The following is a 27,580-nucleotide window of genomic DNA, read 5'->3' as shown; positions in this document are numbered from 1 at the left end:
ACACCCCCTACTGGAGATCGAGCCCATAACTTGGGCATGTGCCCTTGACCAAAATCGAACCCGGGACTCTTCAGTCTGTCGGCTGACGCTTTATTCACTGAGCCAAACTGGCTAGGGCCAGTATACCTTTCTTTATCACTACTCCCTGGGTGTTTGTTCACAGAAGCAAATTAATTTTAATATTAGTTTAAGCAAAATATGATTAGGAAGTCAACTACAGACGTAGCCATTATATATTTCAAAGCTAAATACAAGTAATTTCTAAGTTGTATTCTGTTTCGGGTAGTCCATGTTACATCTCTGCTTATCAAGGACTAGAGGCCCAGTGCACAAAATTTGTGCACAGGTGGGGAGGGTGGTTCCTCAGCCCGGCCTGCGCCCTCTAGCAGTCTGGGAGCCCTCAGGGGATGTCAGACTGATGGCTCATCCTTAGCGTTGTCATGGCTGCTGCGCTCGCCAGCTGTGAGCCTGGCTTCTGGCTGAGCGGCGCTCCCCCTGTGGGAGGTGTACTAACCAACAGGAGGCAGCTCCTGCATTAAGCCTCTGCCCCCTGGTGGTCAGTGCGCATCATAGCAACCAGTCATTCCTCTGTTGGGTCAATTTGCATATTAGCCTTTTATTATATAGGATAATTATGATTCAGATATTCTTACTTGTTTTAATTCTTTATTGTTTAAAGTATTACATATGAATCCTTTTCCCTCCCCATTGACCTCTCCCCATTACCCCCCCCCCCCCCCAGCATATGCCCTCACCCCTACTGACCGTGTCCATGGGTTATGCTTATATGCATGCATACAAGTCCTTTGGTTGATCTCTCAACACCCCCCTCCCCGCCTTCCCCCTGAGATTGAACGGTTTGCTTCTGTGTCTCTGGATCTATTTTAGTTCATCAGTTTATGTTGTTCAGATACTCTAATTTTAACCTTGATTGACATCGTTGCAATTTAAGACAGTTAAGCACAATTTAGTAGATAGGGGTATCTTTAAGATTGTGTTATCACATATATTACTGCTTACTGATTTTAAATTGCTGAAGAAGCAGCTGCAATAATAATTTTGTTCTTATGGTTTTTGTACATGAAGCTAGAGAAGATGACGTCCCAAGAAACTTCATATGTAATTTTAAACTAATACAATTGAAAACTGTATTTGCATGTAGCAATTTAAAGTATATTCTATATCTTATAGTATTCATCACAGTATTAAGCCTGTGTTTGTTAAAAGTTATCCATTCTGTTTATATCTAAGTTGAAAGTCTTAATGTGCATGTGCATTTTTGTGCCTATTATTCATGGTTACGTCATGAAGATACCTTTACACAGGATAATAATCAGTGCTTATTGAAAGTCTGTGATGGGTGAGGCACTTTATAGATAATTTAGAATTTAATTTAAGCTTTATCAAAACTCTATCAATTAATCATTATTATCTCCATTTCACTCTGAGAATGTTAAAAATCTTGGCTCAGTGGTAAGCATTGACCTATGAATCAGGAGTTCACGGTTCGATTTCCCGTCCGGGTTGTGGGCTTGATCCCCAATGTGGGGCATGTAGTAGGCAGCTGATCAATGATTCTCTCTCATCATTGATATTTCTATCTCTCACTCTCCGTTCCTCTCTGTAATCAATAAAATCCTATATAATAAAAGATTAATATGCAAATTGATCATACCTCCGCTACACCCACAAGCCACGCCCACCAGCCAGTCAGGAGCAGGTATACAAATTAACCCAACCAAGATGGCTGCGGCCACAGAGAGAGCAGGAGGGAGGCTTGGGTTTCCCCGGCGATGGAGGAAGCCAAGCTTTCCATACACCTTGGCCAGCCGAGGCCTCCACTCGAGGCTACAAAGTTTCAATTATAGAAGATAAATAAATGCCAATAAAAATGGCAGCAGCCATGGAGCTGGAGAGAGCAGGAGGCTAGGGTTGTCCCCGATGATGGAGGAAGCCAAGCTTTCCGCACACCCTGGCCTGGCTTGGCCTCCGCTTAAGGCTACAAAGTTTCAATTAGAGTAGATAAATAAATCCCAACAGAAATGGCTGCTGCCACGGAGGGAGCAGAAGGCTTGGCTCCGCTCCAGGCTACAAAGTTTCAATTGTAGAAGATAAATAAATCCCAGATACCAGGGCCTCCGCTGGGGTCACTGGGGGGTGGGGGTGGCTGGCCTGCAAACCACCACAGGCCCCTCGCCCAGGCTGCCCCACGCCCCAAGGGAACCCCCACCCTGATCCGGGACACCCTTCAGGGCAAACCAGCTGGCCCCCACCCATGCACCAGGCCTCTATCCTATCTAATAGAGGAGTAATATGCAGATTGACCATCACTCCAACACACAAGATGGTTGCCCCCATATGGTCCAAGATCCTGCCCCCATGTGGACACAAGATGGCCACCACAAGATGGCCAGCAGGGGAGGGCAGTTGTGAGGGACCAGGCCTGCAAGAGAGGGCAGTTGTGGGCGATCAGGCCAGCAGGGGAGGGCAGCTGGGAGGGACCAGGCCTGCAAGGGAGGGCAGTTGGGGGCAATCAAGCCAGCAGGGGAGGGCAGTTAGGGGTGACCAGGCTGGCAGAGGAGGGAAGTTGGGGGCGACCGGGCCTGCAGGGAAGGGCACTTGGGGGGGACCAGGCCTGCAGGGGAGCAGTTAGGCATCAATCAGGCTGGCAGGGGAGTGGTTAGGGGGTGATCAGGCTGGCAGGCAGAAGCAGTTAGGGGCAATCAGGAAGGCAGGCAGGCGAGCAGTTGGGAGCCAGCAGTCCTGGATTGTGAGAGGGATCGGGCCTAAACGGGCAGTCGGACATCCCTCAAGGGGTCCCAGATTGAAGAGGGTGCAGGCTGGGCTGAGGGACACGCCCCTCCCCGCTCTGTGCACGAATTTCATGCACCGGGCCTCTGTGTGTGTGTGTGTGTGTGTGTGTGTGTGTGTGTGTGTGTGTATTTTTTAATCTTGATTACAGTCCTGTAAGCAAGTTAGTGGAAGTTAATTGTATTTAAACCCTGACTCCAGAACCCATACGTGTTTCACTGTGATGTATGTTTTTCTTCATAATGTATCAGTTCTGTTGACTATACATGTCATAAAAAGATAACTTCATTTTCACTTAACCTGATATGTGAAAATCTAGATTAACCAACAGACAGATTTGGGATATTCTTTGTTCTTGAGAAATGATTCACGTCATGTTCTTTAAATAACATCACATTAAAAATATTATTTGCTTTCCCAAAATTGAACTTTTCACTCAAATTTTAAGAGTTCTGCATTGTGCCCTGGCTGCTGGCTCAGTGATTAGAGCATTGGTGATTAGAGCATTGTCCTTTGCACTGAAGGGTCTCGGATTCTATTCAAAGTCCAGGGCGCCTACCTGGATTGCAGGTTGATCCCTGGCCCTGGTCGGGGCAAGTGTGGGAGGCAACCAGTTGCTGTATCTTCTCTCCCATCGATGTCAGTCTCTCTCTTTCTTTCTCTCTCTCTCTCTCTCCCTCTCTCTCTCCCCCCCCCCTTACCTCTTCCTCCTTTTCTATCCCCCTCCCTCACTCCCTCATTCACTCCCTTCCACTCTCTCTAAAAAAATCAATGGAAAAAAAAAATCAATGGAAAAAATGTCCTCCAGTGAAGATTAACAATAAAAAGAATACCTGCATTGTGAAGTGATTTTTATGAAGTGAAGCAAACCTGTATTTTATTATTCTGTGTCCAGCGCATACTTCATAAATGCCTATTTTATGCCAGTTTGTAGGTGTTAGAGATATAAGTGGCCTACAAAAGCAGACATGGTTCCTGCTGACTCTGGAACTAGTGTATGTGGGTTTCAAGTCTTGATTCCACCTTTACCTCCTGATAACTGTATGATCTCAGCAGGTTCTTAGCCTTCTAAGCCTCTGTTTCAAGCTGTAAGAAGGAAAGAATAATAGTACCTTTCTTAGGGTCAGTTGAGGTTTAATTGAGATAATGTATGTTAATAGCCTGGTAGCTGGCATGTGATAAAACAGTAAGTGTTACCTTTTATTGTCATCTTAAATATAGCATTTGAAGTAAAAGTAATTTTCTTTTAAAGAAGTAACAGCCAGTTTAATCAGTATCATCATCTTCAGTCTGGGATAGTAGTCATCTTTCTTGAATTATTTGAAAAGTCTCATAAGTGTTTCATTTGTTCTACTTGCTTCCATATACATTTTAGAAATATAGTACACCATAGCCATGTTTTATTTTTCATATTTTAAGGACAGTGCTATAATCACTGTTAGACAATCCCAAATGCAAGAGTATATATGATTGGCTCATGGCAGGTATAGTAACCTACTTTTTATTACCTGTTTTCTGAAAAAAGAAGATAAAGAGTCACTTTGTGATTTATTCTTTGGAGAAAAGATTTGAGGAAGAAATTCTTCAGTGACTGCAAACAAAAATATTATGACAGCTTTACTCTGACTTGCAATTGGCATTTTGTATGATTTCTTGAGGGTTGTGTGTGTGTGTGTTGTGTGTGTGTGTGTGTGTGTGTTTAATCCTCACTGAGGATATTTTCCAGTGATTTTAGAGAGACTGGAAGAGATGTTTCACAGAGAGAAACATCGATGTGAGAGAAACACATCAGTTGGTTGTTTCCTACACGCGCCGGGACCCTTTGGTCTGCAGGCCAGTGCTCTATCCACTGAGCCAAACCAGCTAGGGCTCTTGAGTTTTTTAAATGGAAAGTATTTCCAGATATTCGTAGAAAACAGTAACATTTAAAAGTAGATATTTTCTACACTTACAACACATTATGATTATGTAAGTCCAACTGCAAGTAATTTTTAATTTTAAAAGATACATTTATGAAAAGTTATACAAGAGTGATCAACCTAGTCAAGTTTACTTTTAGATTATCACATTGTTTTAGGATATCATGATTTATTAAAAGCTTGAGGAGGAATTAAATACATCCAAATACAGCCCTGGCTGGGTGGCTCCATTGGCTGGGGCATCATCATCCTGTACACCAAAGGGTTGTGGGTTCGATCCCCAGTCGGGGAGCATATGGGAGGCAACCAACTGATGTTTCTCTCCCTTCCTATCTCTCTAACAATCAACAAACACATATCCTTGGGTGAGGATTTAAAACATTTTTTAAATGTATCCAGATATATTTTTTTTAGAGACAGACATAAAAATGAATGACAAATTTCTTTAAGTGGTGGTTTCCATCAACAATAATTTGTTACTACAGTTAAATTCTCATTTGTGAATTGATGCGAAACCTGACTTATAATACTTCAAAGGAGATTTGTTCAGTTTTCTCCTGTTAAAAGATATGTCAGGGCTATTTTTATTATCTGTAATGAAATTCTGTTAGAGAAAATCTTGCTTTGACATTAAATCACTACAGTTTTTTTTATTACCAAAGTCCAAATGCCCAAGAAAAGTCAACTCCTAAGCTGAGTAGGTATATAAACAGTTCAATTTCTAAACTGCTAAAGTAGATTTCACTATTTTTCCTATTTTCATAGTTCCTTTAAATCCTCATTTAAAAGTACATTAAATTTTCAAGTACATAAGAGAAAAGTTGATGTTTTCGTTGAAGCATTTTCTTTCTTGTTATACATAAAATTGTATGGTTGATGTGAAGTGTATTGTGGTTTTTTTAATGTGGATTTTTTTAAATGACTTCTTTATATAATAGATTTTAAAATATTTCTCCTAGTATGTACAGCCACCTTTTGTGTTATCTTAAATGTTGTAACTGGAAGTAATATTAGTTTTGTTGCTAATTCTAATTTTACATGTGTAAGCCAACTTTTGGCACATATGCTAATTTATGTAATCTCAGTAAAGATTTTCAGAAATATCTTGTTAATATTTATTAAAAAATTAAGATTTAGTTGCAAGTTTTAATGGTTAAATTTGAAAGGAGCAAATTTAAGATATAATTTATTCTTAGAATACAAAGTAAATAAGTGGTATAGAAATGACTAGCTGTTATTTGGTAGGGAAAAATGCACTCACATTTAAAGGTGAGTTTCTACATTATTTCATTGAGGTAGCTGTATATAAAACTTAATTTAAAAAAACAGCTTCTTAGTTAGCATGAAGTAAAAAAATTAAACACAACTCAGTGAATAAGAATAATGTGTAGTGATGTTCATTTAATATTGTTGAGCTTGAAAAATGAATAGATAAGGTGATTCTGAAAATGAACTCCTGCCTGTATTATTCTAATACCATACTCTGTTGAGATGAAGTTATTTGTGCTGTGTTGGAGCTCAGCCTGCAAAGAAGTAAATTTGCTGATTTTTGTCACTTGCAAGACCATCCAGTTACTAGCCTGCCAGTTCATTACACCCGTGCATAATATTGTGTAAAATCATCAAGTGGTACTATTTGTTTTAAAGTGACACATGTAACTTTTTATTATAATGATTAATGCAAGCAAAGAAGCTAGTAGTGCTTTTATTTTTTATTTTCAGCAAGCAGTTTTCTAGGAATTTTCAGCAATATATCAATTCAGCTATAATTCAAGTATTTAATACAGAAATTATAAATAAGCTTTTGGTGCCTACCATTAAAAATTAAATTAATAGCTTTAATGCCTTCTTACACTCTTTTTGGTTTCACTATGCTCTGTTTTAATAAATCTGCATATCTGTGTTTCTCTCAATGGTTAATTTTACCAGTTCAGTTTCTTTGTAGATTTTTGCCATAAGTAAAAAGGATTTTAAATCTTGTAGCCCCTTCAAATATTTTATTACCATTTACTTAAATGAATGATAATTTACATACTTGTTTATTATAGAAGTACCCAAGACATTTTGATTAAAAGACAGCTTAAGGAAAAATAAACAAATACAGGCATTCAGTCTTTATTTACAATATGTAGAAGATCACTGTTTACATTTTAAGTTAAGAGTCTGATCAGCAGGAAACCCTAGAGAAGGACATTTTTAGCAATAGAATTTACATACCGTTAGCTCACAGTATTTGATTAGCGGCAGGGCTCTCAGTACAGAGCTAGCACATTATTTGGGATGCCTTTATGCTGTGGTTTTCCGAAGCTTGCTGGCTGCATGCTTGTTGCCTTTGTTCGTGACACAGGTAATTACTTGATAAAATGAAGTGCATCGCTGTGAACAATTGACCCTTTGGAACAATCCAGGCTGGTCAGCAGTCTGAAACCACACTTTAAAGCCATCATTATAGCCTCAAACTTAAGAGTTTCCAAGGTGCAGACAAAGGTGTTGTCTTCCTTCAGTACAAGTCGAGTGCCATTTTCAGACTTTATGAAGTATTTAAATTGAATGATATTTGACGATATTGAAAACTCCTCTGGAAAACCATCCAGCCTGCTTTTGGACACCAGAACAATGCGAGATTTGATTTTTGATATGAAGTCAGGAGCATTACAGAAGATTCTGAGTCCTTGTGAGCGATCATGGTTATCTGTTATTTCCAAGAAAGTAGTCTCTCTGGATGTCAGCTGTTCTTTCTCCCACCTGGATTTCACTTCCTCTGCCAGTCCCTTGAGCTGAAAGAATTCTGCTTCTTGTGCGAGAAGTTGATTTTCTCGAAACCCTTCGGGCAGCAGAAGTTCTCCGTTTCGTAGGAAGTTTAGGACGTGCCTGAAGAGGAGCCCATCCCTGTCTATGAAATAATGGCCATCAGCATCCAACGGGCAGAGGATTTTCCCATTTACTATTCCTTCAAGGAAAGTGTCGGGGTACTTGGTCAGTGTTTGCTTTTGAGTCATGTATAAATATCCCCCCACGTTGAGGGTCATCAGTGCAGATTTGCGGTTCTTTCCTTGGTCAGCATCTTCCAGGCTGTTGTGTTTCCCTTCATATTCCTTTTCTTTCTCTCTTCTGTTTACTTTACACTCCATTTTGGGAAATGCTGTTTCAGCTTGTTCTTCTTGGATTTGAAATTTTTACAAAAACTGTCTCACAAACACGCCTTATTCAGCTGCAGCCTGGTGATGGAATGGAAGTGCTAGCAGCATCGCTGCTCTGTCAGCTCGGTTTTGCAGTAGGTGGCGTGTCAGCTGTGTGTGCGGAGCTCTCTGGAGTAAGATGAGGGAAAAAGATAATTTGCATTTAACTGTATCAGGGAAGGAATTGGTTGTGAAAAGATTTTCATGTATATTCTTTGAAGTAATAAAAGTTACTCAGAATAAATTGAATTTTCTCTTGGCAGTTAAGCAATTATAATTGTTTAATTCTCCAGCTAAGTGTGAGTTTTTAATCTATTTCTAAATGTCTACTAAGATATTACTTAATAAGGCAGGCTCTTCATATTGAATAATATTGTCATCTTCTGGAGAGTACTGTATATTGAATTAGTCTCATTTTTTAAAAGTAAATTATAAAGAGAAAACCTAAAGAGAAAGGAACTAGGTATATACGATTTTCTCTTATATAAAAAGCCACACATTTCACAGTGGTGTAGTTATTTAAGAAACCCAAATGAGAACATTTAAACCTGTTATTTGTGACATTGCACTTGAATTTAATTGTATTTGTATGTGATTCTGGTTTTGGGATCTGTAGCAAGTGAGAAGACTTTTTTAAATATCTGGGTTTTTTTACCCTAAAAGTAAAAAATTAAATATATAGCCTTTGCAGTAATCATTTACATGTTTTTTTGGTTAATATTTCCTATAGAATATGTATAAGCTTGTTTCATCCTAAACCTGCTTCAGTGCTGAACAAAAGACTTGGGCTGATGTAGAAAATATAACTGTGTGTGTGTGCACGCGCGCACTTGTGCTTGTGAAGACAAAAGACAAATTCAAAATACCTACTATAAAATAGTGACAAGGGAAAGTTGATTTTTGTTGTTGTTTTCAGTGTTTGCAAAGGATGGAGAGAAGGACCATAACCTAGGCTTTTGTTTTTTAATTTGGCAACTGGAATGACACGTGAGTGTTCCTTCTTCCCTTATAACTTGCCTTCCAATGCATTTTAGTGATCTGAGCTTTCAGTTCTAGAATTTAAAGGCCCATGAGAAGTATGAACATTGTTCCCAATACACTATTATTTGACTGGTCTGACTGCTAAATTATTCTGGGGAACTACATTGTTTTCAGAATCATAGGACTAGATTTTATATTACATTGATTTATATTTATTTTACATTAAAATAGACATTTTTAAATTCTTCAACAGTATGTTGATAGAAATATTGGAGCAGATTCTTCTTAACATGCATACCTCACATGTTCTCTAAACAATGTTAGATTTCTCAGTCATAAAATAATTACATTAGCCCTGGCCAGTAAGGCTGTTGATTGGAGGAGACAGAGGGGGAGGGAAGAAGAGGGAGAGGGAGAGGGAGGGAGGGAGGGAGGGAGGGAGGGAGGGAGGGAGAGAGAAGGGAGGGAGGGAGGGAGGGAGGGAGGGAGAGAAAGAGAGAGAGAGAGAGATCGCCCCCCCTCCCCCCTCCCGCACAAGCCCCAACCAGGGCTGGGAATCCAACCAACACTTCTGTGTGTGGGCTGACACTCAAACCATTGAGCAACACTGGCTGGGCCATTATGAATATTTTGAATTTAACATTTATATGTCATTGAGATTATCAAAAGCCCATTGAAATCAGACTAGAAATCTAAAACAGAACATTTTTTAGGGCTGGTTATTGCTTAGAGACCATGAGATTTAACCTCTTCGTTTTACCAGAGACACAATTGCATTCCAGAGAATGTTAACTGTTTTATCTAGAACTTTATAGCTTGTTAATGGCCAACACTAAGTACTAAAGCTTCCTCTCCGTCCTGTCTCATTTAAGAAGAGTTTGCTGTTATATTCAGTGTGTGTTGACTTTTTTTTTTTTTTTAATCAAGTCTTCTTTTTAAGACATAGTGAATAGATTGGAATTTTTAGTACAACTTTGGAAATATTTTCATGGAATTCTTATGTTCATCATCACTGCACATGAGTAGCACCATATAATGGCAGAATCAACCAAAGTTCTTTTCATGAATGTTATGCGACATCAGAATCAATAGAACATAACTGTAGTATAGTGATAGAGACTGTGCTGGTATTTTCTGTGTATGTTTAAAGTGATGTAGTCAAATACTGTGTGATGCTGGATCTGCTTCCTTTCACCCTGTTACTGGAAAGGAAACTAGTGCTGCTAGAGGATGGGCTTCCATAGGGTGGGAAGGTGAGGCAGCAGAAGTGGAACTTCTGACCTCTTCGGCCCTCACTCCAGGGCGCCTTACATTTGCTAATTTGCTCACTTCTGGTTTCGGATGCCTGTTTTTAAAACTACTGATGCTTGCTCTTTGTTTTTGTTGCTTGTTTTGACAGACTGAACTATCCCATCAGGTGCCTCTATCCTGTGGTCACTTTTTCTCACTCTAGTGTTCTTGGCTTCCGCAAACTTGACGTGTATGATTTGTTTGCCACCTGTGGCTTGGCAACAATAGTGTAATGGAAACCTTGTCTTAAGTGCCTGACTAGGATCTGATATGAAACTATAGGACTCTTATTCTGTGTCCTGTTGTCCCCACTTGCAGTCTTAAAAATGAAAAATGGCACTCAGTAGGCCGTTTTGCATGTAACTTCATTGCAAAATGGCACACAGTAGTCCCCACCTTACCCTCATCACTCCATGTTATACCATAAAACAAGAAGATTGAGGTTTACAGAATTGCAGGGGGTTGTTCATCATTGCTGCCTATTGTGGTCCACATGCCCCTTAGGAGAAAGCACCTTGGTTGTTTGTTGTTGTTGTTGTTTTTCAGTCTATTCTAAACGTATGTTTACTTGCTTGGGGCATGTGGGGTAGGGGAAGCTTGTCCTAGGTAATGTCAATCAGGTCATAACTATGAAAATGGTGTTTCAGGACCAAAGCTAATGGAAATATCCATGGTTTATGTGACCACATTTCTCTGCCTTACTGTAGATACAAACTGGAATTAAGCAGATCAGTAGATTAAGCAGAAGAGCTTACCCACACATCAATGATTAGCTCACTTAGTTCCACTAGACTTGAGAGTTTCATCTGCTTTGCAGACAGTTTTTAAAAAATATATATTTTATTGATTTTTTACAGAGAGGAAGGGAGAGAGATATAGAGTTAGAAACATTGATGAGAGAGAAACATCGATCAGCTGCCTCCTGCACGCCCCCCATTGGGGATGTGCCCACAACCAACATACGTGCCCTTGACTGGAATCGAACCCGGGACCCTTCAGTTTGCAGGCTGACGCTCTATCCACTGAGCCAAACCGGTTTTGGCTGCTTTGCAGACAGTTTTACTGGGGTTAGATTACCTCTATTTTAGACATCTGTAAATCACACATATACAGGGCTCTTTAGCCAACTTTGAGGGTTTAAACAAAGCCATTGTCGTCAGGTTCTTGATACGAGTATATCCATTGGTTAGGCCCAATTCCTACCCAAATTCTAGCTAAACCTTTCAGTATATAGTGATGCTAATTGTTCACTAGGCCAGTTGGAGTCATTCCTATCTTATCTACCAATTCCTGACAGGAAATGATGTCATTGTCATTACCATAATTCAATATGAGAAACATTCATTTTGATACTCAGCTATGACTATTTCACTTTAGCGTCTTCTGTTAAAAAAATAAAAATAGCTTGACTACTGTGGCTCAGTGGATGAGCATCAACCCATGAACCAGGAGGTCAGGTTTTGATTCCCGGTCAGGGCACATGCCTGGGTTGTGGGCTCGATCCCCAGTGGGGGCCTTGCAGGAGGCAGCTGATCAGTGATTCTCTCTCATCATTATTGTTTCTATCTCTCCCTTTCCCTTCCTCTCTGAAATCAATAAAAACATTTAAAAATAAAAATAAATTGTACAGTATAGTATATTAACATTTTTAAAGAATCAAGAATTTAATTCATTTTAATAAAAATCTACTTAAGTGTCCAGACTTTTGTTTTATTTTGAAATATAAATTCATCTACATTAGATGTTGTCTGGTACCGGGATTGTACTAATACAAGTGCATACTACCTCACCTACCTTCTATTGCTGATTAATCAGTGTCTAAGTAACTATGCAGATTACTTGTATCCTGGGTCTCACTGGATATATAACCTTTGGCTAGAACAGTGATGGCGAACCTATGACACGCGTGTCAGCACTGACACGCGTAGCCATTTCTGATGACACGCGGCCGCATGCCGAGGATGAAACATTTGCTGCTCCTGAGGATGAAATATTTGCGACTAGAGTCTTGGAGTTAGTTTTTTCCTCAAAGTGACACACTACCTGAGTTATGCTCAGTTTTTTGGCAAAGTTTGACACACCAAGCTCAAAAGGTTGCCCATCACTGGGCTAGAAGGTGATGTGGATGGGTGGTCCTAGTCAGATGAATACACTTGTAAATGTTTTACAGTATTAAACTGGGCCTTCAAAGAAGCCCAGGAAACTGCTACACCAGCAAATTTTTAGCCTCTTTTGAGGAGTTAGAGAAGAATAAAGCGCTATGTATCAGAAGGTGCACAAATAAAAACGACAAACTAAATGAGAAATTCAGGCAAAATTCTATCCATATTTCTTTGCGTTTCATTACAGAGGTCATCTTGAAAACAATTTACAAATCATATTAACTAATGTTTTAAATGTACTTTGGGAGCTGAGTGTTTCAGGGAAACCTATGTTTTATAATTCTGTAAGCAGGAGTCATTCAAGTTTTTTTAAATGAGTTTTCTCTTTTTTGAAGTGTAACCTATGGTTATTATTCACTAGAAAATCTTATTGTAATCAGATAAGCAAAGCACTTCTATAAACCATCAAGTGAACTTTGAAATTGTATTGAACTCATTTATATATTGCTATTTGGCAAAACAGAATTTTGCATTCTCTTTGAAAAGATGTTATAAATTAATTAGAGGCCGGGTGCACAAAATTTGTGCATGGGGGTGGGGGTGTGGGGGGGGGGGTGTCCCTCAGCCCGGCCTGCACCCTCTCGCAGTCCGGGAGCCCTCGGGGAATGTCGGACTGACGCCACCACCGCTGCGTTCGCCAGCCCTGAGCCCGGATTCTGGCTGAGCAGCGCTCCCCCTATGGGAGCACACTGACCACCAGGGGGCAGCTCCTGCGTTGAGCGTCTGCCCTCTGGTGGTCAGAGCGTGTCATAGCGACCAGTCGTTCTGCTCTTCGGTTGATTAGCATATTAGCTTTCTATTTTAGAGGATAACCATTATCTACATTCTCAAAATGAGGTATATGACTTAAACTTATGAAAGTAATATTACTTTGAAATCAGTGACCAGACAGGTCTCTTCTCCCAAATGCTGTCCCCTACCATGTTCCTTCTATTGTCCTCTTATCTTTAGATCCTCTTGTGTCTTTAGAAGTGAGATGGTGTGGAGGAGAGAGAAGGGGGCCTGAATAGCAGAACAAGATATGATAGTTCATAGGAGCAAATGCAGTTTCTTATTCATAGAGAGTAGAGTGATTGGGAATTAGGAATGGAGAACTTTATTATATTGCACATTTTGACATTTAACATTTCTGAAACATTAAGCATTTCAGGGTATATGTTAAAATTATTGGCTTATAAAAGTTTCATGGCAGTATTTTGTCTTCCTTTAGTGACACATAAAAATGGTGAATATTACAATTGACAGTATCTTAGATTTGATGAAATATTTGATCAGCACTATGAGTTATTACTCCATAAAATAAAACTAACAGAGATATAGGCAGAGGGAAAGTGAGAAGGGGTGGTGCATATTAAATTATCTAGGGAGGTTATAAAAATACCACTTCCTCTTGCCCTCACAATGCAGTTAGAAAATAATCTCTGGGAGTGAGCCTCTGCAGTTGATTCTAATGGTCAAACAGAGTCGAAGGACTACTTTATAAAAGACAATGAGCTCAGGAAAGGGAACTTATCTCAAAGGAGTTCTTGTTGGGGACATAATTTCTACACTGTTATTTGTGAGGGCCACTTAATATTAAAATATCATAAAAATCATAAAGAACTAAACTAGTGTATAGTATTACTACTGTCACTAATTAAACATGATGAAGAAAACAGGATGAAATTAATAAAACTTGGATCATAACCAGTGATTTTAAAATGTCAGTGATTGCCTATAAGTATTTCATTAATAATATTGATAATATTAATAATAATAATATCCCCCAACTATGTTATAATCTTTCTAAGCACTGTGTCTGTGTTTTGTTTTGTTTTGTTTTGTTTTTTCCTTTGTGCCCCTCATCACAGGTAGCACAGTTTTTGGCAGTATTTAACTAAAATATAGCACTATAGTAAGAGTCTTTTCTCTGGGAGACTTAATCTTTCCTGGAAGGATTTGTTTTTTTCTATTTAATCACTTTTTCTGTTGTTTTTAAATTCTTTCTCATTTCAAGTACTGCAGCCAAAGCTGGATTGCAACCTTTGATGAAGATCTGAATAAAACAAACTATTACAGTACTATGATTTCCCTGCCCTTTTGCATTTATTATTATATTAGAGGCCTGGTGCACGAAAATTTGTGCACTCCACGGGGTCCCTCAACCTGGCCTGCTCCCCAGGGGATTGGGCCTAAGCTGGCAGTCAGACATCCCTCTTGCAGCCCGGGAGCCCTCAGGGGATGTCCAGCTGATGGTGTAGCCCCACAGGGAATGGGCCTAAAACCACAACCGGAAATCCTTAGTGCTGCCACTGCGCTCACAGCTGTCAGCCCAGCTTGTGGCTGAGCAGAGCTCCCCCTGGGGGAGTGCACTGACCACCAGGGGGCAGCTCCTGCATTGAGCATCTGCTCCCTGGTGGTCAGTACATATCATAGTGACAGGTTGTTCCTGGTCATTCTGCTGTTAGGGTCAATTTGCATATTAACCTTTTATTATATAGGATTACAGCATTCGTATTTTATTGCTGGGTTTATTCAGCCGCTTATTCGTTAAAGCAGCTTTGAGATTAGAGATTATGATTATTTATACAACAACATAACATCATGCCCATATCTGTAGGTAAGAGCTTTTTATATTGGATTAAGTATACGTGTGGTGTAACAAGCGAAAAGGAGACTAGCATGAAGTATAGGAGGAATGATAACTTATGAACTTGCTTTGAAAGTATTAAAATAGACAAATGTTTGTTTTTAAAATGCTCAGTCACTAAGTTATTTCTTTTATCAGAAGTCTCTTATGGTTTCTATAGACTCATATAAAAAACTCTACATACTTACAGCCACTGCCTTTGATTTTGTACCGTGGCTAACCACTTTCCTTTCTATTCCTAGGCAATCAGTTTTGTAGTTCATGGGTGCCCTTTGATCAGCACTACAACATCCCTTTCTTTCTCCCAGTCTGTAGGGGAAAAGTTGAAGAGTAGTAACTGTGAGTGAAGAAGTTGAAATTTTTTCTAAATTCTAAATATAGTTCTCAAAATAGGTTACAATATTTGGTTTAAAATTAGGAATTCCCAGGGCATTAGGCATATTTGTAGTTTGAATATTACTATAAGAAAACATATTACATTAACAGATAACTTTTGGGAATATTTATATGACTGCTCATTTGTTACTTTTGAAGTAAATAATCAAATCCTAACTCTGTAAGTTTACTGAAATCTGAGCATGATCTTTTACTCCTAAAATTTCTGAAGATTAAATAGAGATTAGAGAATCAATTCACAAATTTGAATAAAGATTTCCTTCTTAATTTAAAGGGACTGCAAGTTTACCTAACTGGCTTGTTAAGATGCCAAGTAGCTTCTTACCTGTGAATCACAGGCAAAATCTGCTAGGAAAAGATTTTAAAAGAGGATAATGGCAACTACTAGGAATATTGAAAATGATTTACCTTTTAAATGCACCTGCTCTTCATTACTTTTCCAGACAGGGTAGACAGATTTGATATAAGTGTGAATCCAGAAAAGTAGCTTCAGAAGTCTCGTGGATCAGTCCAAAATCTTGGTTACTAGCCCAGTCATCTGTATTTTACTTTGAGTTGTAAGTACTCTTAAAAGCCTCCACATTGAACTGGATCCAGAGTGATCTTGTGGAAATGAATGCCTGTAACTTCCTGATGCCTAACATGTTCCTAACATGCTGGCTCGAATTACTTACATGCCGATGCTAATAAGCACCCTTCCTGCTTACTTATTACTTTAACTTGTTCAAACTAGGAATGCCCTTAACTTGTAAAAAGTGCCACTTAATTCTCTTGAATTCTTCAACACAGAGTATATCTCAAATTGAGATATAGAGTTGAAAGGTTCAGCTTAGAGCAGAAATTTGTGTATTATCAGGTCTTGGGCAGCTTCTCAACATTTTGTCAATCTAAGAAACATTTTCTCACTAATTTCTACTCAAAGAAAATTTAATTATATCTAGATCTTTTAGAAAGTGTTAGAGCAAAAAAAATAAACACTGATGAAATAATAAAACTTTACCAATTAGATAGGAAGGCCAGTTATGTGTTTCTTCTTTTTTTTTAAAGAGATCATAGAGATTCCAGTAACTTCATTGCTGAGGCCCAGAGATGTGAAATAATGTCTCCAAAGTAACACTTTGAAGATGACAGCATCAGAACTAGAAGTCTTCAGTTATTTTTATGGGATGTGCTTTGTATACTTAACTTTTAAAAATCTTCCTTCAAATTTTTATAGATAAATAAAACACCATCACCAAAAGTGTGTTCATACTCATTAAGATTCTTTTTGATACAATTGGCAGAAACCAATTAGTAAAACAATTTAGCAAAAAAGGAGGGGTAGAGGGTTAGGGATAGAATTTAAAAAGGATTTGGAATAGTTCCCAGAATCCAAAGAAGATTTGAACAAATAGCTAAGTCTAGGAAAAGGTAGGAATTGAGCCATTCCAAGACTTTCAGTAGAATGAGCTTAAGTGGCTTCTCTTAAAAGTGGTGTCATGACCACGTCATTCCAGTGATTTCTGGTGTGGTCCCTTAGTTTAAAATTTCAAGTGACAGAGAGGCAGAGATGAAAGCCATTGCACACACTGTTCCCACAACCTTCAGTGCCCTTCTGATTTGCCTACCAGTCGAAATCCTATCCATTTTTCAAGGTCCAACACAAACATTGCTTTCTCTATCACAGCTCTTTGTGATCCCCAGCTAGACATTGTGTGTGTGTGTGATATGCATGTGATTTCCAGTACTCTGTGTATATCTTATACTCCTTATGCATTAACAAATTCTACTTTATACTAATACAGTAGAATTCCATACCCATATGGAAGGAGCTATACTCAGTTAAACTCAAAGGTAGGGAATCATAAAATGATATTAATATACATTCCTACTGCTTTAAACATTATATCTTAAAACTTATAAATGTACATTTAGTTACCAGTGTTCATGTAGGTCACTGCTTTCAATATAGTATGCGGATTGAGCATCTGCTTTTTCTTGTGAAAATTAAACCTACAATCGAGTTAGATTTTCAATTTTTGTTTCTCTAAAAAGGAGCAAATACTTAGACACTGGGAAACAAATTGAATGCAGAATCTTTCTAGACTTGTTTCTTAGAAGCATCTCCCTTCCCCATACACATAATTAATGGGATTAGCCTATCTAATAAAAGAGTAATATGCAAATTAACCATCACTCCGCTACATGCATAAGCCACGCCCACCAGCCAATCAGGAGCGAGTATGCAAATTAACCCAACCAAGATGGCTGCAGCCACAGAGAGAGCAGGAGGGAGGCTTGGGTTTCCCCAGCGATGGAGGAAGCCAAGCTTTCCGCGCACCCTGGCCGGCCAAGGCCTCCACTCGAGGCTACAAAGTTTCAATTATAGAAGATAAATAAATCCCAACAAAAATGGCGGCAGCCATGGAGCTGGAGAGAGCAGGAGGCTTGAGTTGCCCCTGGCGATGGAGGAAGCCAAGCTCCCGCAGCCCTGGCCTGCCTTGGTCTCCACTCAAGGCTACAAAGTTTCAATTATAGAAGATAAATAAATCCCAGATCCCAGGGCCTCCACTTGGGTCGCTGGGGGGTGTGGCTGGCCTGCAAACCACCACACGCCCCTTGCCCAGGCCGCCCCACGCCCCAAGGGAACCCCCACCCTGATCCGGGACACCCTTCAGGGCAAACCAGCTGGCCCCCACCCATGTACCAGGCCTCTATCCTATCTAATAAAAGAGTAATATGCAAATTAACCATCACTCCAACACACAAGATGGCTGCCCCCATGTGGACACAAGATGGCCACCACAAGATGGCCAGCTGGGGAGGGCAGTTGGGAGGGACCAGGCCTGTAAGGGAGGGCAGTTGGGGGCGTTCAAGCCTACAGGGGAGGGCAGTTAGGGGTGACCAGGCCGGCAGAGGAGGGAAGTTGGGGGCGACCGGGCCTGCAGGGAAGGGCAGTTGGGGGGGATCAGGCCTGCAGGGGAGGGCAGTTGGGGGGGATCAGGCCTGCAAGGGAGGGCAGTTAGGGGTGACCAGGCCTGCAGGGGAGGGCAGTTAGGGGCAAACAGGCTGGCAGGGGAGCAGTTAGGCATCAATCAGGCTGGCAGGGGAGTGGTTAGGGGGTGATCAGGCTGGCAGGCAGAAGCAGTTAGGGGCAATCAGGCAAGCAGGCAGGCGAGCAGCTGGGAGCCAGCAGTCCTGGATTGTGAGAGGATGTCCGGCTGCGCGTTTAGACCGGACATCCCTCGAGGGGTCCCAGATTGGAGAGGGTGCAGGCTGGGCTGAGGGACACACACCCCGTGCACGAATTTCATGCACTGGGCCTCCAGTGTAGTATATAATCAAATTGCATAATTACTAACAGAGCAAAGCTAGCATAAGTGGATTCTAGCATAGTTGGAGCAGAAGTGTGTGCGAGTGCTGAGGATTAACCTGCCACTCAGTAATGCAGAGTAAGCTGTGGGCACCTGTCATATTTAAAAGAGAGGAGTTGAGAGTCTTGGTAATCTGGAAGTGTGTCAGGTGGAAGTTTTTCAAAAGTGCTTCTAGGGTATTATAATGATTTGTATACCTATCTTATCATCCTACTAGACCAGCAGCTCTGAATATATGATCTGGAAACTGCTGGGAACAGGAGTCCCTGAAACCCTTTCAAGGGGTCTGTGAAATCAAAACTGCTTTCATAATAATGCCAAGGCTTTTATGTCTTTTTCACCCTGATTTTCTAAACATTTTTTCAGTTTTAGTGTCTAATATGGTAAGTATTGGTGGATAAAACCCACATAAATGAAAACTCTTGGTCATTAATACTTTTTAAGAATATGTGCCACAGACCATTTGTGATTAGCTGTAACAGAATCCACTCCTTGAGAGCAGGAGCCATGTTTCATTTATCTTTGCTATTCTCGATGTGTTTTTGCATTATCTTTTACTTGAAAGGCACTCAGTAAATATCTGATACATGTATGAGCAAAATAATGGATTATTTTTCAAGTATTTATGGTCTTTCAAAATGGGTTAACAAAGTAGTCTCAAGAAAGGGTTCCTATATTTAATAAATATGATCTATAATTAACAGCATTGGTATTCAAATGCTTTAAGTAATTAAATATAATATTTAATACCTTTCCCCTAAAATCTTAAGCAATGTCTTGAGGAAGAAAAGAAATATGGTTTAGTGGAAAGAATATGAAAACATGTTCCTGTGAAGCTTTAAGGTATATGAAGGCTTTACACTTTGCTTAGTGAGCTGTATCATAAATAAATTGGCTTTTAAATTTTTATTTAAGAGGAGAAGGGAGAAAGGATAACAGTGAACAGAGATGTGATGTTAAGAACAGCCAATTAATCGGTACAAAGACTTCTCTTTTCCCTTAAGAAGCATATAAAAGCTATTTTAGATTTAAAGAAAAAGTTATTTTTTTGTTGAAAATGTAATATAATGGTCATAAAACTATGGTTTTGGAAAGTGAATTTTATTGCTTTGTGCGAGTGACCCTGATTAAAGAATAGTGATGAGAGTGGTGGCCATGTTAAAATGGGCCAGGTGCTTTGGCCACTTCTTACCTTACCAGTGTTATATGGAGAATATTGAAACTAGAAATTAAATTAGCCTGTTAACGTGCAGTAGTAGATACTACTAAATTTAGGTGAGGAGCATTCACAGGTGGTATTAGATACCTCTCGTGGTATTCAACATTAATAAACACATGGATCTATATAAATAAATTTTTTTTCAGGAACAGTATTCTAGATGTATTTTGTTTTTAAAAAAGTATTACTGCCCTGGTTGTTATTGCTCAGTGGTTAGAGTGTTGACCCGCACACCAAAGGGTCTCTGGTTCGATTCCCGGTCAAGGTCATGTACCTACCTGAGTTGCAGGTTCTATCCTCAACCCCTGTTGAAGAGCGTGTCTCTCTCACATTGATGTTTCTCTCCCCCTCCCTCCCTTCCACTCTCTCTAAAAATAAATAGAAAAAAATACCCTTGGGTGAGGAGTAACCAACAAAAAGGATTAATATGTGTTTTAATAGTGTGCTTTTCTAATACATTTATGATACTTTATACATTGAAATTTCCCCAAATCTTGTTATTGTTAAGTTGGTTTTCTAGATAGAACTTTCAGCTTCAGTGAGAAGCAAACTCGAATATAAGATTTGTTTTTGTTTTAAGAAAATTGAAATTCTAATCTTATTAAATCCATTAATAGGAAAATTTTTAGATGTTTTAAATTTAATATAAAATAATTAATAAAATAGGGGCTTATTATTTCCTTCCTGGCATACTTTGATGTAAGGTAGGCATTTCTCATCATTGCTCTTTTTGTCATCTGACAGATTGTTCTTGAGATTTGTTGCGTATGTTGCACTGATGGACTCTTGAACCATTGAATTACATAGTGTGTTCACAATTATTGCATATGGGCTACAACAGGGAGTCTCCTGGATTTTGAAGACAAAATTAAGAAAGGTCATCACCCTATGAGAGTTTTTCTAGTATAAATCTTGTAAGTGCGGTTCTGTCTGCACTTTACAGTTTGGTCAGTTTATCTCTCTCCCCCAGGGAACTGCATGTTTCCTGAAGATAGTACTGTCTTAATCATCTTTGATTCCACAATGCCTAGATGGTGCCCTTCACATAGTAGGCATTTAGTTAATGTTAGAGTAGTGCATAAAGTCATTCAACCTGAAGAGCTGAGTCATAAATGCATGGCTGATGAGCCAAAGGATTTCCTGATTCTCTTCTCAAAACCTGGATGAATTCTCACAGAAATATGACTGAGCCATAGCTTTTTCTAACTATAGTCATATATTTCCAGGCTATAGCAAAGCTGATACTCTCATGGGATAGTCATATATATTATCAAATAAGATACAGTATTTTAAGTGACTTTACCACAATGCTTGGTGCCTAGTAGGCACACAGTAGTGCTAACTTTGTTTCCTTTTTCTGTTTCTCTTGAATTTTGTATGAGGGTCACCAAGAAAAATCTTTTTAATGGTAAGAAAAATTGTCCTTCTGTTTGGACAATTATTCATAGCACTTCAGCGTCTAGTTTGGACACACCCAAATTAATGATTCTGCTGGAAAGAGAAGTCAGAGCAACTGGCAGGCAGAACTGGTACATAGAATGACCTAGACAATGGACCTGCGCAGTTTCACAATATTTTCTAGGCTGGCTGTTCAAGTCACTGTGTATTCTAGGATTTTATTTACATATATATGGATGTGTACACATGCCTCTTTTATATTCAATTTTTAAAATTTTATGTCCTTTTAAGCTATTCTCTTGAGGAAGAGCTAAGTGCATAAAAGCTATTTTATTGGCAAGGAGTTGCAGCAGCCCAATAAATAAACCTGACAGGAGCCTGTTTTTTTACTAGCCAAGAATAAAGTTTTTCTCTATTCTGACCAATGACTCTACTATCAACTTTAAACTATTCATTTTGAAAAAAATGAACAAGATAGAAACAGACTCATAGATACAGAGAACAGACTGACAGTTAACAGAGGAAAATGGGGTGGGGAGGATGGTGAAACAGGTGAAGAGATTAAGAAATACAAATTGGTAGTTACAGAATAGTCACAGAGATGTAAATTACAGCATAGGGATATAGTCAATAATATAGTAAGAGCTATGTATGAGGTCAGGTGGTTACTAGACTTATCGGGGGTATCACTTCATGAATTATATAAATGTCTAACCACTGTACTGTATACCTGACATTATTACAGAATAATACTGAATGTAAACTGTAATTTTAAAATATATTCCTTTTGTTTCTTTGATTTTTATTATTTCTTTTATTTTATTATTACTGTGGGTAATGTGACAGAATACAATCTTGAATATGATAAATGTTAACTCTGATACATTTGTTATTTTTTTCTTTCCATTCAAGATAAGCTTTCATTGGAAGGAATAGTGGTACAAAGAGCTGAATGCCGACCTGCTGCAAGTGAAAACTACATGAGATTAAAGAGGTTGGTGTTTTTTAACTTTAAAATAATACCTGGTATTTCCTTTTAGGGATTGAAATGCATATGTTAGATTGCCTATTGACTACAACTATGGTTATAATTGAAAGGGTTTTCAAAAACTGTTTGGTTTTAAAACCAAGTAAGAACAAACTTTCAGTTATAAAATAAGTCATAGGGAGGTAGTTTACAGCAGGGTGACTACATTTAATAATACTTTATTGCATATTTGAAAGTTGCTAAGAGAGTAGATCTTAAAAATTCTCATCATAAGAAAAAATGTTTTGTAACCATGTATGGTAACTAATGTTAACTACACTTATTGTGGTGATCATTTTGCAATGTATATGATTATCAAGTCATTATGTTGAACAACTAATACTACACCTAAAAATATAATGTTATATGTCATTTATACTTCAGTTTTTAAAAACCCCAAGTAAGAGTTTCTTTGGCAAGGGAACTTTCAGAACATGGGTTGTTTATTTGTGGTATTTTAAGATACTGTGTATTATAACATGGAATCAAACATTTTAAAACTTCTTTTTCTAGTTATCCATATAAATCTTGATTTTCCAAAGCTGTGTAATGATATCTTTGTACTATTTTAATTTCAAAGGTTATAATCTTCCCATAATATCTAAAATACTATACTGTATAAAGCAAGTGTATTACTAGAATATCATCCTTTACTTTTGATCTACAGAGAACATTTTATAAACTTATTACTTTGTTAGAGCTTTTGCTTCAGGGTCCTCACTTTCCCACTTTTGTATGTGGCTAACATTTTATAATATTTAAAGATAATGATTACAAATTCTTGATACTTTAAATTTTGTGACTTTCAGAGTCAGCAATTTTTAAACCTTGAAGAATTGTATTATACTTTTATAGTTTATATTGAATGTATTTCAGCCCCATATAGTTTAGAATCATAAATTTGTTTGTTTTAGTACTTACTATGTGAAACAAAACAGACAAAATTCTGCCATGTGGAGCTTCATTTTAGTAGACTAACTACACAGAGCTGGTAGTTGAGCACACCTGTTGATGTGGTAGTGGCAGCCTCTCAGATTTCATTATTCTCATTTAGGGGCTGGTTGAGCTGGATCATCTCTAAATTGCACATCATCTTTTTAATTTTTCTCCTTTTCTCAATTAGAGTTTTATCTCTTGGGAATGAAAAAAAAGAGACTGGTTTTCTTGTCCAATAATTCCTCTAATTTAAATGCCTCCCCACAGCAAATAAAAGTATGACAATCAAAATGAAAAATTTTTTATAACTTTGGAACTTAGGCAGAAGATGTTTCTCTCTTTGTTTTTAACCTGTAAAGTCTTTTTGAAGATTTGTCTTCAAATAACTACTGAAATTGGAAAATGCAAAATCTGGTTACTCACGTGCCACGATTTTTTCTGTGGTCTTGATTTTCTTTAAAGATTTCTGATAATGAGCAGACAAGTAGCTGGTGTTTATGAAATGGCTGCTTTTTTCTTAACAAAAAAGAAATTAAAATTGTGTAGCCTTTAGAGTGTGTTAAAACACCAGCCATTGCATATTTTAGTTACTTAAGTGACTTAGGAAATAGGGTGCGTCAGGAGATGATAATCATCTGAGTTTCATAAAACAGACACCTACCGTCAGTTTGAGGAGGTGGAATTTTTTACCACGTGGGAAAAGACAGGAGTAAGAACACTCTACACAGAGATATGAAGGCACAAGGACTTGGGGAGCACAGTAGAGACTTGCTTATAGTTCTGCAAGCCTGGAATGCAGGATTTGTTGTAGGCAGAACAAAACAGAAGCTTCAGCCCAGAACTTTTCTTTGAACTCCAAACTTATACATCTCAAAGCCTGGTTCATTGTCCAATAGATATTTCGAATATGTCAAAAATTGAACTTCCCATCTTTCCCCAAAAACCTGCTCCACCAGCAGTCTTTCTCATTTGAGTTAACTCTGCCCTCCCATTTTGTCAGTCCAGAACCTTGATCACATTCCTGACTCTTCTCTCATACCCCACATCCAATGTGTCAGAAAAATCTGATTAACACTACCTTTAAAATATTACACATCTGCAGTCTCACCGTTTCTCATCACCCACATGATCTGTCATTTCTCACCTGGATCACTGCAATAGCCTCCTAACCAAGTTCCTGCTTCCACCTTTGCCCCACTGTAGTCTGTTGTCAGCACAGTAGTCAGAGTAGTTCTTTTAAAATCTGTCAAATCATGCCATTCCTCTACTCACATGTCATTTGCAATGTTTGCTGTATTATTCAGAATAAAATTAAAGCCCTTGCAGTTGTCTGCAGGGTCCTACATGATCACTCTTTCATTCCTCTCCCTTCTCTCCACATTCATCTCCTAATCTATACTAATAAAAGGATAATATGCTAATTAGACCAGATAGACCAGACATCTTCCAGTTGTCCAGTCCTTCTTCTGGACAAAGCCACAGTGGCAGGGGCTGAGGCAGAGGCCGTTAGGGGCAATCAGGCCGGCAGGGGAGAGCAGTTGGGGGGCGGGGGGATCAGGCTGGCAGGGGAGGGCGATTAGGGGAGATCAGGCAGGCAGGTGAGCGGTTAGGAGCCAGCAGTCCTGGATTGGGAGAGGGATGTCTGACTGCCAATTTAGGCCTGATCCCACCGGGATCCTCCGAGGGGTCCTAGGTTGGAGAGGGTGTAGTCTGGGCTGAGGGACACCCTCCCACTCCCGTGCACGAATTTCGTACACAGGGCCTCTAGTAGTCTGTAATTACTCTAGGCACACTTCTGTATTAGGGCCTTTGTTTTGGATGTGCTTTTCTGCTTGCAACATAATTTTTCCAGATTAACTGCATGGCTCAACTCCTCGCCACTTTCAAATCTCTTTTCAGATTCTACTTTAATAAGGCCCACCCTGACTATGCTACTTCCTCCTATACTTGTATTTTCTTCATAGCACATAACACTTTCTAATGTATGTACCCTATAACTTATATTTATTGCCATCCTTGCTCTAGTACAGTTTAAGTGTTTGAGGACAGAATTGGCAATTCAGTACTTGAGCTATCCTGTACCTAGATATATCACACACTGGAGGCCCGGTGCACGAAATTCATGCATGGGGGAGGGCGGTGTGTGTCCCTCAGCCCAGCTTGTATCCTCTCCAATCTGGGACTCCTCGAGGGATGTCGGACTGCCTGTTTAGGCCTGATCCTTAAATGGGCAGTCGGACATCCCTTTCACAATCCAGGACTGCTGGCTCCCAACTGCTCACCTGCCTGCCTGCCTGATTGCCCCTAACCACTTCTGCCTGCCAGCCTGATAGATGCCTAACTGCTCCCCTGCCGGCCCGATTGCCCCTAACTGCCCTCCCCTGCTGGCCTGGTCACCTCTAACTGCCCTCTCCTGCCAGCCCAGTCGCCCCCCAACTGCCCTCTCCTGCTGGCTCGATCACCCCTAACTGCTCTCCCTTGCCACTCTGGTCGCCTCCAGCTGCCCTCCCCTGGAGCCTGGTTGCCTCTAACTGCCCTCCCCTGCTGGCCTGGTTGCCCCCAACTGCAGGCCTGGTTCCCCTCAACTGCCCTCCCCTGCAGGCCTGGTCCCCCAAAACTGCTCTCTCCTGCAGGCCTGGTTGCCCCCAACTGCCCTCCTCTGCCGGTCCAGTCACCCTTAACTGCCCTCCCCTGCTGGCCATCTTGTGTCCACATGGGGGTGGACATCTTTGACCACATGGGGGCGGCCATCTTGTGTGTTGGAGTGACGGTCAATTTGCATATTACCTCTTTAATAGGTAGGATATGCTCAAAGTTTTTCAGGGACTCTCTACCTACTTCTTAATGACATTCAAGTTTTTTATAACTTGGCTCTAGTCTCACTTTCTGACTTCATTTTCAAATAATCTCCTTTACCTAGACATCACATGGCTGTATCACATTAGAAGTTGTTACCCCAGATGTTCTAGGCACTTTTACATCTTATGCCTTTGTTACATGCTGCATATTCTACGTAGGACGCCTGTCTACCTTCTGCTAAGATCCTTCTGAACCTTTAAAACCAAACCAGTTGTCACTTAGGGAAACCTTCTCATAGCTTCTACTCCCCACTCCAGCTAGGATCTGCCACCCTCCTTTTCTACATTCCACATACTTACTTATTCTTTAATGGTTTATATAAGTGTCTATTTTCTACCGTTTACTTGAATGTAGTTGCATCTTCTACAAAATTATGAACTTCATAAAAATAGGGACTGAATTTTATTTTTCTTCTCACTCTTCCTCCCTCTTTTTTATATTCTCTGCACTTAGCATAGTGTGTTTCAAATATTAAAAACCCAAAAAGATTTGTTGGGTTGAAATAGAAACTCCAGGTATAAAAACATAGGACTCAACAACACTCAGCTTCTTTAATTTTCTTACACTGAACTGCACTTGAAACTGGAGTTGATTTTTCAGTCCATATACACATGTATGTATGCACACATGTGCATATGCATGCACACACATCTTGCTTTGAAAAGAGGAAATGATTATAAAACAAATGTAAATCTATTTCATCAACAATTAAGAATTTTTTCAAAATATAAAGTGTTGAATAGTCTTCCACTTATTTATCAAAGACCTTTTCTTAAGTCAGTAAGGTTTTTTTTTGTTACTCAGTGAGTTTTTTTCTATATTGTATTTTAGCAAATAGTGGTTGGTACCATATATGGGTATATTAAAAAGTGTATTTTATATCTATATATATAAAAGCCATGCAACCAGAACGCCAGAACGACCGGTTGCTATGGTGCACACTGCGGCCGGCCGGATCAGGGGCGGGACTGGCCAGCCAACTGCCTTTGGCCCCTCCCCCCAGCCGGCCCTGCCCCCATTGGCCCACGGCCCCTCCCTACCACTGGCCCGGCCCACTCAGCCCACATGGGGTAGGGGGTGGCCAGACCCCACCCGTGCACAAATTCGTGCACCGGGCCTCTAGTCCTATATAATAAAGAGGTAATATGCAAGTTAACCCTAAGCCCTCACAAGATGGCTGCCTATGACCAGGCCAGCAGGGTGGCTAGTGAGGGATGGCCAAACGACTAAACAAGCAGGCTGCATGGGGTGACCAGGCTGGCAGAGGGGTTAGTGAGGGACGACCAAATAACTGAACAAGCAGGCTGCGTGGGGCAACCAGGCCGACAGGGGAGGGGCAGTTGGGGGCGATTAGGCTGGTGGGGGGGCAGTGAGATGCGACCAAACGACTGAACAGCAGGCTGCATGGGGCAACCATACTG

At 39.7% G+C, this 27,580-nt stretch overlaps 2 protein-coding genes across 5 annotated transcripts in view; one reads left to right on the top strand and one right to left on the bottom strand.

The window, feature by feature from the left end:
- The window catches only part of GTF2F2 (general transcription factor IIF subunit 2), a 201,318-nt gene that overhangs the window by 55,013 nt on the left and 118,725 nt on the right, over positions 1-27,580 (top strand). For all 4 annotated transcript variants that reach the window (XR_008556733.1, XR_003619086.2, XR_008556732.1 and 1 more), the window contains exon 5: positions 22,250-22,331. Coding sequence is in view for 1 of the 4 variants with exons in the window: in XM_008145558.3 (XP_008143780.1) it covers positions 22,250-22,331 (82 nt within the window). In the remaining 3 variants the exon portion in view is untranslated. The remainder of the gene's footprint in view (positions 1-22,249; positions 22,332-27,580) is intronic.
- Positions 6,939-7,938, bottom strand: KCTD4 (potassium channel tetramerization domain containing 4). The gene has a single exon (XM_008145557.3). The coding sequence runs from the start codon at positions 7,859-7,861 to the stop codon at positions 7,082-7,084; it is 780 nt and encodes a 259-aa protein (XP_008143779.1). The 5' UTR covers positions 7,862-7,938; the 3' UTR covers positions 6,939-7,081.

Source organism: Eptesicus fuscus, chromosome 8, assembly GCF_027574615.1.
Source record: "Eptesicus fuscus isolate TK198812 chromosome 8, DD_ASM_mEF_20220401, whole genome shotgun sequence".
Classification (NCBI taxonomy): Eukaryota; Metazoa; Chordata; class Mammalia; order Chiroptera; family Vespertilionidae; genus Eptesicus; species Eptesicus fuscus.
This window is presented reverse-complemented; position numbering and strand designations above follow the sequence as displayed.

Coding starts and splice junctions, on each gene's coding strand:
- KCTD4 (XM_008145557.3), bottom strand. CDS start 7,861: ATGGAGTGTAAAGTAAACAGAAGAGAGAAAGAAAAGGAATATGAAGGG.